This window comes from Rutidosis leptorrhynchoides, chromosome 10 (genome assembly GCF_046630445.1).
Source record: "Rutidosis leptorrhynchoides isolate AG116_Rl617_1_P2 chromosome 10, CSIRO_AGI_Rlap_v1, whole genome shotgun sequence".
NCBI classification, from domain to species: Eukaryota; Viridiplantae; Streptophyta; class Magnoliopsida; order Asterales; family Asteraceae; genus Rutidosis; species Rutidosis leptorrhynchoides.
Genome location: NC_092342.1, coordinates 348,771,334 through 348,788,032, shown reverse-complemented (window position 1 = coordinate 348,788,032; position 16,699 = coordinate 348,771,334). Strand labels below are relative to the sequence as shown.

Here is a 16,699-nt window from a genome sequence, read left to right as displayed (position 1 = left end):
CAATCCTTGTCAAATTCCTTGCTTATAAATACTAGCCCTTGTCCATGTCATCAATCCTTGTCAAATTCCTTGCTTATAAATACTAGCCCTTGTCCATGTCATCAATTCTTGTCAAATTCCTTGCTTATAAATACTAGCCATTTACCTCTCATTCAAATCACTTGCTCATTTGGTTTTCACACACACTTGTTCTTTCTTTCTTCCCTTTCTAGTATTGCTTGTAAGTCTTCTTTTTCTTCTTCTTTTCCTTTCATTTTCGTGGCCATCATCATCATATTATGGAGATCAAAGTTCCTTTTAGCTTTGATCTTGCTTATATCTTGTTGATTCAAGCATGAATCTTTCAAGAACATGGAAGATTCAAGCTTTCTAGCTTTGAATCTTCACCAACTTTGTAGATTCATCTTTCTTTTACATTAATCTTGTTATTTTGTGATAAAGATTCAAACTTTTGTTTGTTATCTTCATATATCTTAAAGATCCAAGCTTTATGCTTCAAGATCTTCAAGAACACTAAAGGTTCAAGCTTTCTAGCTTTGTGACCTTATAAATTGTGATAAAGGGATCCAAGCTCTCTAGCTTAGGGTTCCATCACCTCTTTTGACTTGGATCATGTTCATACTTGTTTGATTGATGTAAAGTTTGTAACTTTGTTTGTAAATAGGACTTGTAATTGTGTTAAGACTAAGGATATGATGTAACCTTGGTTCATCATCCATCTAAGACTCTTAAATGAGTTGTGTTACCACTTGGTCTTAACATATTGTGTATTGATGTTAGAATCTTGGTCAAAAGTGATGCTAAACCATCAACGAGTTGTACACTTGAAGCTACAAGCATCAAGGATGAGAACCGTGATGAGCATCAAGAACCTCACCGGAGCACTTGTCCACTAATTTTCGTATCTGATCAAACCACCTGGGCTACTGGAAAGTTTATTTTCAGTTAGTTCGGTTTGAGTAGATGATTTTCCGTTTAGGCCTCGTCTTAATCCTAGTTACGGTTTAGGATTTATGGCCCTCCGAGAGTCACTACACCCTATTAACGTTGTGCTGAAATTTCTGAACTACTCGCACTTAAACCGTCGCCACGGTCAAATGAAGACGAGTTAGGTTCTGAAAATTGGTCAGCAGTTAGGGGACTCACATACGGAGCCATAGCCACTGACTATGCATCTTTTCGATTTACGTAGAGGTCGTAGCAGCTGACCGAATTCAGCCTATTGTTTCGATCTCTATTCTTGTCGAACTTACTTAGCTTTTATGATGATGAATGATGATGATGATGACACTTAAACTTATTTTATGCACTATTAGAATTTATAAAAACAACCTACTGACCTAGTAACCCTTGATTTAGGTTGACGACCTTTCGGACCGACTTACTACTTGCGTACTTTCATTACCGACTTTACCGCTTTTATCACTGTGAGTTATAGCATCCCTTTTTACTTTAATTATTTTGGGACTGAGAATACATGCACTTTTTATGTTTTACATACTAGGCACGAGTACTTAAACTTTATATGTGTGTGGGTTATACAACGGCATAAATATTCCCTTTAGCACGGTAACGTTTAGTCATTGGTTTTTGAACCGGTGAACGCGAATCTTAGATATGGATCCATAGGGTTTGACATCCCCACTCGGGCTAGTCGCGCTAGCATTTAACGGGTGTTTAATACTTCGTGAACATACGCACTCGCCAAGTGTACTTTCAGGGGGTTATAAACGTTAAGTTTAGTTACCGGGTGCCCACGGTTATACATATACTTTATCATACTGATTTGAATTACTGATTTGAAACGCTTGTTTGAAGCACTGAAATCTCGTGGCCTACATTACATTACTGAATACAAACAAACTATAGCTCACCAACATTCGTGTTAACCTTTTAAGCATGTATTTCTCAGGTGTTTAGACGTTGTTGCTTCTGCTGTTAGCCTTGCTGTTCTAGTCTCGGTGTATAGACTTGCTGTTACAGACTTGCTGTGTTAGACTTCCGCTGCATTACTTAGAGATGTCTCAAGCATGAAACTTTTACTTTGCATTCCCAACTTATGTTATTTTCAAAACAATAGCTTTGTAATGACCTTAGTATCATGTACTCATGTTAATGTTTCCTATTCATCTTTTGTAAAACGTTATCTGTTCATGAATGCAAAACTGGTTTTCAAACAGCATATAGTGTTTGACCTTGTAATGATCCTGTTGTTGATGTACCGTACACGATGATTTTGTACGGGGCGTCACAGTTGGTATCAGAGCATTGGTTGTAGGGAATTAGGTTGCATTAGTGAGTCTAGGACCGACCCAAGTAGGATTCACTAATAGGACTAATCTACAACTTGCTAGTTTACTTGTTTCTGCGGAACCTGCTGCATGCTACTGTGTTATATTACTACATGTTACTGCTTACTACTACTGCATGCCACTGCTTACTTTTACTACCGTATGAACTTACTGCATGCTACCGTTTCCTTTTACTGCTATGTAAACTCGCTGCATGCTTTTGCTTATTCTAGCTACTGCATGCTACTATCTGCTTTCGATTGCATGTTACTTCTGTTTAGTACTGTTAATATTGCCAAGCTATATACTGCTGTAAATGAGCTAGGTTGCTGTAGTGCCTTATTACGTGCTTGCTTCATGCCTGCTATTCGCTGCACCGACTTGGAAAAACTTACCTTTCCTAGTTCAGATGTTCTTCTGAACCCATTTCCCACACGTCTAACCCTAAGGATTAGTATTGTAATCCACCTGTTACTACTGTTCCACCGTTCCAGAGATCAAAATGATTCTTCATGCAATCTAGGAGGAGTACCCCTCGGATTACACGCCCACTAAAGTCGATCCTCAGAGGAGGAGATATTGGAGGATTTGTTGGAGTAACCGCACCCCGAGCTCACTCTAAATAGCCACGTACGACATGTGAACATTCGAAGGTTGTTCAGTTCCTGCAAGATGGCTCGTATCTCGTACGCTTTCATGATCGTCACTTATATCTTTCGTTCTTCACCACTGCTCGATGATCTGACGACATTTCTGGATTTAGTACCCTAACACTCTTAGGCATTGGGGAAGTCAGGAGGACATCTCCTTTCACAAGGTCAGAGTGCCTTCTACTGATGCTCAACCATACCCAAAGACTTGGGAGTCACCTCAAGACATATCGTACTACTACTTGCTACACATACAACTCGAAGCGAGACCCAAATTGAATTTCTAGAAAGGAACCTAACGATGTTACCTGAACCTAAACATTTTGAAGAAATTTCAGGACATTTAGGCATTGGTGCATGACCTACGGAACTTACGCACCCACACCGAGAAACCGTGAGATTAATTATGTAGATTTTGTTTTGAGATAGCATAGATAAAGCACCGTTGGATGAAATTGAGTAGAACTGAAAGTGATCACGTTACATTGACCATATGGAGTGATATTGGAATGAACGTACGATTTAGTACAATATAATGACGCCAGGCCAGCGTAATTATATTGAAGTGAATTATGCAGAAGTCCCAATGTTACTACATAAGTAATATGAAGCGATTCAAAGGAAATTTTGGTAGGAACCACTTGAGTATACGCATTATGGTCTGATAAAGGCAGGAATAACCACTTAGTCTAGATACTGTACGAGAAGGGCCTGGACTGCAGAATTGATAACCCGAAAATTTGTTATAGATATAGACACCCTGGATACTTAAGGAAAAAGTTCTTAAATAGGAAAAAAAAAACTTTGGACTCACATACGATAGAGCAATCGTTATCTCAGCTATGGAGACTCGCATGGATCTTGATTTTAGTTAGGGTACGTTTCTTCACAACGATTTATCGTCTCGGAATTCTTTAATACTAGAGTGATAGAAACCTTATATCTAAGAATCCTAGTGTGATGACTAATAAGCCATTAACAATCATGAGAGTTAAGTATTCTATAGGACAAGCTAATAGTAAGTTGGCAGAGATAGAGGAGTAATTTAAGATAGTACCTTAAAAATTAACAGGTGGGTCATTTGGAGATGACCTCATGCCAACAAAACTTGGAAGTTTTATAGTAGTAGTTGGAAAGGATTAGTTACCTGCGCACAAGCAGATGTTATTTGAGAAGGTTGATAAAAATTTTCACGGCAGTATAATAAGATTTGGTTGGAATGGACCTTAAAATTTACCTAATACTCATCGAGTTAGAAAGCTTTGAGGAAATAGTTGGAACGGATTGACTTTCAAGGACGAAAGCGAAAGTTATTTATAGTAAGAAGATTATTCATATACCTCGCGAGAATGGTGAGCCAAAAGCCATCCGGATTACTTCAACAACCCGAGATCCCACAATGGAAATGGGAAGGGATGACGATGGATTTCATTCTGAAACTACCGAAAACAGTCGGCAGTTATGACACTATCGGGGTTATCGTTGATCGCCTCACCAAATCTGCTCACTTTCTAGCCATGAAAGAAACCGATACAATGGACAACGATACATAAAAGAAATTGTATCCCGTCACTTCAGCAATTCAAATACTATACTACCCAAGAATCGTATTTGATACTCATTCTTATGCGACACTGAATCCTAACTTATTTCGAGAGAATTCTTAATCAATGATAATCACACCATCACCCTTCTTACTTCGATATTAGTCATACCAGTTCGGAATTTCCAAAATCAATGGGTAGTTAATCCCCGTCCTCATACTCTCCCTTTCGTTTCTCACTTATAAGCAACAACTTTATACTTAAGCATTTTTGGTCGAAGGACTTATGCCCTACTAATAGTCATCAACCACATTAAAATTCAACAGTTTTCATTACCTCGTAACATTTTTGCTCAAATATCACCCGAGATTTTCAAAAGTCTTTTACTCGATTCTCATCAATCTTTTTTCAACTTGTAACCTCCGAAATATGAAAATTTTGTTTGCCAAAAATTTTACTTACACTATTTTACTGTGCGATCCTCTCAAAACTTAATAAAAATAAATTTATTTTATTTGCCATTCGTGCAAATTTTTGAAATCGTATACGTTATATAAAATAAAGTAAATAATTACTTCTTTTTGACAAATACATATGAAATTTTACTTTCACTTTTACAAATCAAATCTTTTATTCAAAGGATATTTTACCTTGAATGGTACGTGTTGTACATAACCCTAGTCTGCTAAGAACTTAATTTCTTTTCTTACATCGTCACCTTAAATGAATTCTATAAATTTTCGTTGCTTGTCAATATAAAATTTTTCGTTGCTTATTCGTATCCAAGTCATCATGAAGATAGACAACTGTCGAAACTAAGAGATTCATGTGTGTGTATGTGATGAAGGCACTTACTACCACGTCATGCAGAGCCTTCGGGCATCCACAAACACTTAAACCATTCAAAATTACTGCGTTACCCCAGGGATCTTATTCTTCACATCTGTCGGAGCGATGCTCTATCTTACATAACTCAAAGTCCTGACCTATTCCAAGGAAATTCTCATCTAGCGATATTAACATCATTAGTATTCCGACTTTAATATTAGCCATAACCTGTGTGGCATTCTGCAAAGTCAAGAAGCGATTAACTTCTCATCCTCATGCTCTATCCTTCATACCTCACTTTTTAGCAACGGCTTCGGACGTAAACATTTTTGGGCCAAAGACTTAAGTTCGGATAATCATCAAAACTACATTTAATTCATTAGTTTTCATTACCTAGTAACATGTCAACCGATGACTTTTAGATTTTTCACTCGACCTTTTTCAACTCGTAACCTCTGAAATACGAAAAACTATGTTTATCAAAATTTTTACACGTTGATTTACACATTGCTTATTTGTGCGGTCCTCACGAGATTTATGGACAAATGAAAGTACTAAAAACTTTTCTATCACTTACGCGATTTATAAAATCATATATGTATAAATTTACCCTTACTTATTTTGGGTTAGTACATACTAAGTTATACCTTCAAGATGATTAAAAATCGCTCCTTTATTGAGTTGTTTTAAGTCAAATAATTTTGTGCAAATGGTACTCGTTATACATACTTCTAAATTTACCAAGAACTTCGTTCCATTTATGTTGTCGCATCAAATGTTTAAAGGTTTTTCAAAACTTCCTCGGTTGATTTTATTAAAGGTTTCCGTATTAGACTACACCATGTAGGGATCACACTTCTTCTCTCCCTCCGTTAGGGATGAAGCTTACTATTAAAATCCTTGTTAAAAACGCTTGAGCCACTTTGGATGGCAGATTTATAAAAAAAAATTTGTTAGGAAGTCTTTGTACTCGAAAAATGTTCCTTTTAAGGTTAAACATGGCAAAATCGCGGGCCGATAAATCAGTTTTCTGAGGTACACTCAATGGTCACCCCATTGTAGGAAGGGCACTAGGTAGGTTTCTATTCTCAATATTTCACGGCTAATCGCAACATCCTTGTAAAAATCATCTCTATGAATTAGTAGGTTGAGGTACAAGGAATCGTTTTGAGATTCTTTTCACTTAGAGTAAACCGTTCTTTACGACCAAGGGTCCACGTATCTTCTTGTCCGTGCATCTCCTTAAGTATAAGGATAAATTCAGAACAAACCGCTCGAATAGTTCACCCTGGTTCAAAGATCACACCTTTCGTGCGATTCTCTTTCAGAAATGTAAAGTAACATACTTTAGGAATCTATGAATCTTGTTATCCTCTTGGAAGGGACTGCTTAAAACATCTGTAATACGGATATGGTTACTCTACACATTCCTTTCTTCGTTGGTTGCAACTATATGTTGTTCTAGTTAATGTTAACCCTAACTTCAACATGTAACTGAAAGGATAAAGTTACATTATGGAACTGTTCTTTCATTCCATCTAAGGATAAGTTCACCTGCAGTATGGTAAACTGGGTGATATCCTTCATTGTTCGTTCAGACCGTCCTGAAGGCACTATAGATAATTATGGCTTGCATTGCATATAAGTTCGATTATTCACTTTCAGCAAAAGTTTCAATTCATATAGTTAAATGAAACGTTCTTAAATATCGAGTTCTTTATGCCTATGGCCTCTTTCCGAAATCAAGGGGTTAGTAAAATCCGTGGCTAACACTATCCAGACATCAAATTGCATGGTTATGATCACCATGTTTTCCATCCTACCTGTCAGCTTTGTATTGCGACATAAGCGCTCAATGTTTTAGATGAGTTTAGTAATATTCAAGATGTATTTCATGCATCCAGCTTACTAAAGATGCCTGTAAGGCTAAAAACATCATCTTTTCTTTTGTGGATATATTCAGACAACATACTCTTGTTAACCAGAAACGAAATCAATTTGTTGATCTCCTAAGAGACTTAATTAATAGCATATACCTATTCTTACTTTTATACGCCAGAGTACCTTTCAAGGTAAATAGCTCACTTTTTAGCCCACAAATCTTTCGGAACTTTGATACGCTACTTCTTATTTAAATACGGTACCATTTTTTTTGTCACTCCTCAAATTTCGGGACGAAATTTCCATTAACAGGTGGGTAATGTAACGATCCGGCTTTTTCGACTTGCTTTTGTGCCTTGTGTTTTTGCGAAACTGCGTATTTGTGCGTACTGTGTTACTTTATACTATGGAAACTTGATTTATGTGGTTTACTTCCATTTATATGTTAAAACGTGCCTTAGAGTACGTAGGATACATAACTTGATCATTGGAAGCCTTTATAACCGTTAGTGTTATTTGACGTTTCGAATAAACCGCGAACTTGCGCGCACGTTTAATTTTTGTCATAATCGGAATATTATGACTGCGAAATATTAATTATTATTTTATAATAATAATTACCTGGGTTTTTGGATGCTTAATTACGCGTAGTAATTTAATTATGCACAATAGTTAAGTCTTGTTGGACTTTCTACCTTGTTGGGCTCAAGCCCACCCTACTCTAGCTAGTGACCCAATTAATTAGCCCTTGTCCATGTCATCAATCCTTGTCAAATTCCTTGCTTATAAATACTAGCCCTTGTCCATGTCATCAATCCTTGTCAAATTCCTTGCTTATAAATACTAGCCCTTGTCCATGTCATCAATTCTTGTCAAATTCCTTGCTTATAAATACTAGCCATTTACCTCTCATTCAAATCACTTGCTCATTTGGTTTTCACACACACTTGTTCTTTCTTTCTTCCCTTTCTAGTATTGCTTGTAAGTCTTCTTTTTCTTCTTCTTTTCCTTTCATTTTCGTGGCCATCATCATCATATTATGGAGATCAAAGTTCCTTTTAGCTTTGATCTTGCTTATATCTTGTTGATTCAAGCATGAATCTTTCAAGAACATGGAAGATTCAAGCTTTCTAGCTTTGAATCTTCACCAACTTTGTAGATTCATCTTTCTTTTACATTAATCTTGTTATTTTGTGATAAAGATTCAAACTTTTGTTTGTTATCTTCATATATCTTAAAGATCCAAGCTTTATGCTTCAAGATCTTCAAGAACACTAAAGGTTCAAGCTTTCTAGCTTTGTGACCTTATAAATTGTGATAAAGGGATCCAAGCTCTCTAGCTTAGGGTTCCATCACCTCTTTTGACTTGGATCATGTTCATACTTGTTTGATTGATGTAAAGTTTGTAACTTTGTTTGTAAATAGGACTTGTAATTGTGTTAAGACTAAGGATATGATGTAACCTTGGTTCATCATCCATCTAAGACTCTTAAATGAGTTGTGTTACCACTTGGTCTTAACATATTGTGTATTGATGTTAGAATCTTGGTCAAAAGTGATGCTAAACCATCAACGAGTTGTACACTTGAAGCTACAAGCATCAAGGATGAGAACCGTGATGAGCATCAAGAACCTCACCGGAGCACTTGTCCACTAATTTTCGTATCTGATCAAACCACCTGGGCTACTGGAAAGTTTATTTTCAGTTAGTTCGGTTTGAGTAGATGATTTTCCGTTTAGGCCTCGTCTTAATCCTAGTTACGGTTTAGGATTTATGGCCCTCCGAGAGTCACTACACCCTATTAACGTTGTGCTGAAATTTCTGACCTACTCGCACTTAAACCGTCGCCACGGTCAAATGAAGACGAGTTAGGTTCTGAAAATTGGTCAGCAGTTAGGGGACTCACATACGGAGCCATAGCCACTGACTATGCATCTTTTCGATTTACGTAGAGGTCGTAGCAGCTGACCGAATTCAGCCTATTGTTTCGATCTCTATTCTTGTCGAACTTACTTAGCTTTTATGATGATGAATGATGATGATGATGACACTTAAACTTATTTTATGCACTATTAGAATTTATAAAAACAACCTACTGACCTAGTAACCCTTGATTTAGGTTGACGACCTTTCGGACCGACTTACTACTTGCGTACTTTCATTACCGACTTTACCGCTTTTATCACTGTGAGTTATAGCATCCCTTTTTACTTTAATTATTTTGGGACTGAGAATACATGCACTTTTTATGTTTTACATACTAGGCACGAGTACTTAAACTTTATATGTGTGTGGGTTATACAACGGCATAAATATTCCCTTTAGCACGGTAACGTTTAGTCATTGGTTTTTGAACCGGTGAACGCGAATCTTAGATATGGATCCATAGGGTTTGACATCCCCACTCGGGCTAGTCGCGCTAGCATTTAACGGGTGTTTAATACTTCGTGAACATACGCACTCGCCAAGTGTACTTTCAGGGGGTTATAAACGTTAAGTTTAGTTACCGGGTGCCCACGGTTATACATATACTTTATCATACTGATTTGAATTACTGATTTGAAACGCTTGTTTGAAGCACTGAAATCTCGTGGCCTACATTACATTACTGAATACAAACAAACTATAGCTCACCAACATTCGTGTTAACCTTTTAAGCATGTATTTCTCAGGTGTTTAGACGTTGTTGCTTCTGCTGTTAGCCTTGCTGTTCTAGTCTCGGTGTATAGACTTGCTGTTACAGACTTGCTGTGTTAGACTTCCGCTGCATTACTTAGAGATGTCTCAAGCATGAAACTTTTACTTTGCATTCCCAACTTATGTTATTTTCAAAACAATAGCTTTGTAATGACCTTAGTATCATGTACTCATGTTAATGTTTCCTATTCATCTTTTGTAAAACGTTATCTGTTCATGAATGCAAAACTGGTTTTCAAACAGCATATAGTGTTTGACCTTGTAATGATCCTGTTGTTGATGTACCGTACACGATGATTTTGTACGGGGCGTCACATAGACTGTTAATGCAAGTGACTCATGTTTACTCTAAATCCCGAATTTTGACTCAAAAAAAAAGGAAAAAAAAGGCCAGAATTTTGACCCATATTGACTGTCATGACCCATTATGACCCTTATTGATTGTTTTAAAGAAAAATTTCAAAAGTTAACTGTTTTGACCCATGTTTATTGTAAAGCCACAATTTTGACCCATGTTGACTGTTTTGACCTTACATTTAGATACACTGAATCTATAATTGATTCATTGATTCATTAGTTTTATTAATTAATAATAATAAAAAGATTTAGCTCACTGATTGGCAAGATCACTAGTACATAAACCATCCCTAATTTTGACCCATATTGAATAAAAAAAAAAATAACTTATTTACACTGTTAATGCAATTGACTCATGTTTACTCCAAATCCAAAATTTTGACCCAAAAAAAAAAAAGACAGAATTTTGACCCATATTGACTGTCATGACCCATTATGACCCTTATTGATTGTTTTAAAGAAAAAACTCAAAAGTTGACTGTTTTGACCCATGTTTATTGTAAAGCCACAATTTTGACCCATGTTGACTGTTTTGACCTTACATTTAGACACACTGAATCTATAATTAATTCATTAGTTTTATTAATTCATAATAATAAAAAGATTTAGCTCACTGATTAGCAAGATCACTAGTATATAAACCATCCATAATTTTGACCCATATTAAAAAAAAAAAAAAAATTTAAACTTATGTACACTGTTAATGCAAGTGACTCATGTTTACTCTAAATCCAGAATTTTGACCCATATAAAAACCATAAATCATGTAGAATACAATAGGCTTAAGATAAATTAGTAGTTACTTTTATCTCAACCATGTTTGATTAACATTTGAATTATTGCTTTTACAGGATAAGATACCCAAACAATGGCTTGAGATAGAAGATGATGAGTTACTTTGTGGTTGGTGGTTAGCTAGTGAAAATTTTTTCAATCGTCATAATGTACCAAGACATATTCGTATTGTTCCTCGTCTCCATGCTTCACCATCTCCTCAAGTTCCACAACCTCCACCACCTCCACAAGTTTTTCCAAAATCGCAAGTTCCACAAGTTCCACTAGTTTCACAACTTCCACAAAATTGTAGACAAATTCATGAATTTTATCTAAAAGAACTAGACGCGGTAAAACAACGTCAAGTGAAGTTAGAGCAACGTCAAGTGAAGTTAGAGCAAGAGGTATATTATTAACTTTTTTTTGTTTGTTAACTTTTTTTACAATTATTTTAAATTATGTGTTGTACTTTAATTCGAAAACAAACACATGCGATGCAATTTGCTTTACCCAGTGACTAATAATATATTTACTTGTTATCATTTAAATTCAGTATAGCGCATTTAGAGCAGCTCAACAAAATGGCGATGCGTTTGATGCATATAGTCAAATTCCTAATCCTCCTCTTAGCCATATGAATGGAAATGCTGATAACACTTTTCTTGACTTGAACGTTGATTTACCCAATTTCAATGACAACCATCAAGTTAGTTTTTAACCTTAAATTTTTATATACATTTATTATATAACTATACTGTAAAACCATCAAGTTAGTTTTTAACCTTAAATTTTTATAGTTCGATTTAGGAAATGACGACAGTTGTTATGATGGTTTGAGATCTTTGTTGGCCGTAGCAACGGGAGATTTGGATGTTCAGGATAATTCTTTGTTGAATTTGCTTCAAGAATCATTAGCTAAACATGTTATAGTTCCAATTAATTGAAATTTCAATTTGTATATTTTAGTTTCAATATCCTTTTTATATGAAGAAAACCTAAGTTTGGAATTTTGTTTTAATAGATATACAATAATAATAGTCAGACGGTCTCAAAGGTTGATAAAGAAGATCCGGAACCAGTAATGACAAAGCGGGAGAAGAAGTGTGGACAATACGACAAGTCACCATGGGTTCTATTTCCAGTTAAAAAAAAGAAACGTGTGATAAGGTCGGGGAAGGGGTTGGTGATAGAAGAATCTGTCGATGTATGAATTTTATTGATAGTTTGAACCTTTTACATAAGGATGTAGTAATAATAGTTTTATTAGCTCTATTTTACAGAATGACGTTTGTTAATGAATTATATTAATTAGTTGTTGATACAAAGTTATACTTTTGCAGGTAAAAGAGGTATTGAATATATCGAGTGATGATGACAAAGGCTGCCTTATTCTACCGAAACTTTTGGTTCCGCCAAAGGATGTTAAGTTTTTTACCGAGGTAAATTAATCACTTATTGATATGTCAACTGCATTAGCTACTTGGAATAACATCATGTTTTTGCATTTACTCTATGTTACCATGCAAACTATGTCATTTAGTCATTATTAAGTAGCATTTATCATCCTCTTAAACTGTTGCAGTTTCTGTTTGCTAATTATTTTACCTTTAGTTAAATGCGCGTAGATTATTCGTCTAAATACATATACTAAGTAACCTTAATTTGTCACTGATGCTACTATTATTGTATTATATAGGATTTTGTAAGGAGACCAGGTGTTGGAAATCAACCATACGTACCTCCAGAATTTGAAGATTGGATAAGCTCAGAAAATGGAGATAGAGCGAAGATACACATTTACCCTGACTCTGTTTTGGATGTTTATAGAATTTTTTGGTATGCTTTACTACGTCGGCCAACACCAACGCAATATATCCTTGACCGCAAAAACCCCGACTATGACACCAAAAAGGGATGGCTATCCGATGATGTAAGTAGAAATGTGTCATAATAATTATTAATTGTTATTATTATTAGGGTAAAGTGAGTATGGGGCTGTCACTCATTTATATCTTCTAACATCATACTAATTAGTTTATGTAATGTACCTTGTAACAGCATATTAAGCTATGGATAGATTATTTAAATAGACAGCGCCCTGAAGATGCTAATTGGTCTACAGTCGATTGTTATTTCCTAGCTTCAGTCCATGACCATGAATATTATGAGATTCCTTCAAATTACTGTAACGGTTACCTTTATCCTGGTGATTGGAAGAACGTCACACACGTAAGTTACTTATTTAATAAGTACATTTTTACCACATTATATGTTGTCTACTAAGATATTGTCATCTTTACTCTGTTTACTCTCTATGCACATTATAGGCTCGTATACATGATGGTTTTTCGAATAAGTAAAGAAGATTACACATGAAAAATAGTAGATAAAGATATAATACGTATATAATGTGGGAAGCAAACCTCCAAGCCAGTATGTACTGCAGCCTACCAATTGAACTATTTAACCACAGATATATCAGCAGAATCAAACATGTATATAAGGGCTAATATAATAGACTGGTCATCGTCATCACACATTGTTCTTCCTAATACAGGAGTTTTAAGTACTTTCCTATACAGTATACAACAATACAACAATGAACAATAAAAAGTGTCATAACCTGCAGCTTGCAAACTCATTAGTCCGAGCATTGTCTCAGAATTGGTTACCTGCCAAATGCCTGACACGTCGTCTGAGCATCAATCTATGGCAGATGCCAACCAAACATAGAATCACTACTAGTGCTATAGCACAAAGATCAAACAACCGCCTCACCCCTAAAGTCCCTGCAAAAATATATTATGTAACAAAATTGAAAATATAAATACTTCATAGGTAAAAATTTGTGTGCACTTTGTTACTGACATTACAAGGGTTAAAAATAAACTATGTCCTATATTGCAACATAAATGAATATTATTGAAGAAGCTCTCTGATCTTAGGACAACGTTTTATACATAAAAAAAACCTGGGATAACTATGGACCCATACAACTTATTTGGCACGTTTCCTTTTTATCACATTTAACCAGTTAAATACAAAGTCTTGACATGACCCAAAATGACCCATGCAATTCATGTTATTCTATTTAAAACTCGTAAAGTATTATACACACTGAAGATTTATATGTTATCTATTAATAATAAAACTTTTTAGGTATTCATTCCGGCAAATGAGGAAAGATCGCACTATTGTCTTATGGTGTTGGATATCATTACCGGAGTCATCACCTATTATGATAGCATGATTTGTGAAGTGAATGGAGTCCCAATGCGCAGCTTCTATTGGACGAGGATGGAGACAATTTTAAAGGATAAGCTCCCAAAATACTTACAAATGAATGGCGTATTGGAGAGCAAAGGATTGGATTTCGACAAATACAAGATCACCTTTATGGTTCATCCAAAACATCTTACTCCACAACAAGCATTGGGTTCGGGTGATTGTGGTGTGTTTGTATGTATGTTTTTATACCGATTAGCTTTTAAGAAGTCCGTTCAACACCCCGTTCTCGTACCGCCTCATCATGCCGGTTTATGGTATCGAGAGCGGATGTTTGATTTATTTTGGGCATGTAAGATGTAGCAAGTAGGAACTAGTCAATTAATTAAATGTATTTATATTTTGTACATCCTTGGACTTTGAACCCCACAACATCATGATTGAAGGATTAACTCGATACCGCTATACCTACCATTTCATTTTATATAAATCGTCAATTTAATATTTATATTTTATGTATATTCTTGTTTTTATAAATATGTGTGAAAACATGTGTGAAAGTTTGAGCTGATAATAAGAAAACAAGAAAGGAATTGGATATTAAGTCGCAGTAGCATTTGAACACTTGTTAGCTCCATGGTGATTAGCTTAATTGAAAACTTTATAGAGTTTGATTGTCTACCTCAAAACATCTACAAGTGTTAAGTAATCTGGTAAAACACCTAACTAAGAATCAATATGATCGCAAATTTAAATGCATGTACATTAATTAAATTAAACAACATAAGGTTAAAACAATACTAAACTTGTTTAACAAGCATTATGGTTGTTTCAAATCACAAGTGGGGAAAAATATGATTTTGTTGAAGTCATGGAGACACGACAATGAATACTTTGATGATCGTCAGCACCACATCGCCTGCAAACTCTTATTTTCACCCTCTCGCCTTGAGATGGAATTCTTGACGTTTTTTTGGGTCTACCAGCATTGCGCTTGTTTGTTGTAGGAGGTAACAAAACTTGATAATTATCTGGAATAACCCAATTACAAACATCTCCTACAAAGGTAGTTTCCTCAGCATAGGTAGACGTATAACTTGCCATTGTGAACCATTGTTTCGCCAATTCAGCACAGTTATCAATACCATTTTCCTTAAATATCGCGATAACGTGACCACATGGTAAACCAGAGTTAGTCCATTGTTTACACGAACATTCGTTGGTCTGTAAGTCTACGAGACAATTAGATTTTCCATCGTTGACTTGGTAACGAGTTTTACTAATCCCATACACTTTCCACATGTTAGATTTACGTATTCTTTTGTAAATCGTTGTCTCCGCGTAAGGTGTAAGTATATGACCAAGTTTTTCGTACTTCTCTGCACAATTAAGCACATTTCATAAATATCACGTTAATGAGCGAAACATGTAATTTAAATTGAGTTTGGTATTTTACCTCCAAGTGCACGTCTTTCAAAAGACCATCTTTGTACTAAACCTCTAAAAAATTCCAATATCATTGTTATAGGCATTTTTCGTGCGCAAGCTGATAATGAATTTACCGACTCAACACAATTAGAGGTTAAGTAGTTATACCTATTTACAGGACAATGAGCCCTAGACCATCTACCTAACTCGACACGGTTAAGCTTATCATATGCATTTTCATTAATGATACGAAGTTGTTCCATGTAATAATCAAATTGTCTCACTGTATGAGCTTTGCATATTTTCCAAAAGAGCCAATCATGTTTTTTTGGTAAATCAATGTTCATCAATAAATGATGACAACATATACCATGAAAAGCAGCCGGGAAGATTTGATGAATCCCTTGGGCAATACCTAAATGCCTATCAGAAATGAAAACTAAATTCGCAACATCGCCTATGCATTGTCTTAACTTAGTCATAAACCAAGTCCAAGTTCTACCAGACTCACCGCCACAGATCCCGTAAGCGAGTGGGACAATATTATTGTTTCCATCCATTCCCACAGCAACCAAATTAGACCCTGGATATTTCCCCTTTAAGTGTGCCCCGTCAACAATGATTAAGGGTCTGAGATTTTTTAGAAACGTCCGTATCTAAAAAGATAGTAAAAGTTTATGTTAAAGTACATATTTAAATATTTTACTACAGTAGATATAATAATTTTGTGTAAAACTAATAAGGTAAAAGATAAAGAAATTGTTACCGAAACACCCAACATCATGAAACACATATCAAAATGACCATATTAATCGGTCAGTATCTCGGTGAATATGCCAGGATTTTTTAACTTCAAGTTATAAAAGTAATACGGAAGCTTATTGAACGATTCTGCATGACCACCTCTCAACTTTTCCAAAGCTGCTTCCCTACCACGCCAAGCCTGTTGATAACTTATTTTAATGTGATAAGTATCACCAATGTCTTCGATTATATCCATTGGCCTATAAACTCTGTTTGGAT

At 35.5% G+C, this 16,699-nt stretch overlaps 1 protein-coding gene across 1 annotated transcript; it reads right to left on the bottom strand.

Annotated features, from left to right (window-relative positions):
- Positions 1 to 13,482: 13,482 nt before the first annotated feature.
- On the bottom strand, positions 13,483 to 16,457 carry LOC139871470 (uncharacterized). The gene is made up of 5 exons (XM_071859180.1): positions 16,443 to 16,457; positions 15,705 to 16,332; positions 15,142 to 15,627; positions 13,707 to 13,812; positions 13,483 to 13,597 (listed from the first exon to the last, which is right to left on the bottom strand). Exons 1-5 carry the CDS (start codon positions 16,455 to 16,457, stop codon positions 13,483 to 13,485), a joined length of 1,350 nt encoding a protein of 449 aa, XP_071715281.1.
- Between the last annotated feature and the right edge of the window lie 242 nt (positions 16,458 to 16,699).

Excerpts from the sequence above, each read along its gene's own strand:
- LOC139871470 (XM_071859180.1), bottom strand. Across the intron at positions 15,628-15,704 it reads TGAAAGACGTGCACTTGGAG|AGAAGTACGAAAAACTTGGT; the intron begins GTAAAATACCAA and ends TTAATTGTGCAG. Across the intron at positions 13,813-15,141 it reads TGGTGCTGACGATCATCAAA|GGACTTTAGGGGTGAGGCGG; the intron begins GTATTCATTGTC and ends ATATTTTTGCAG.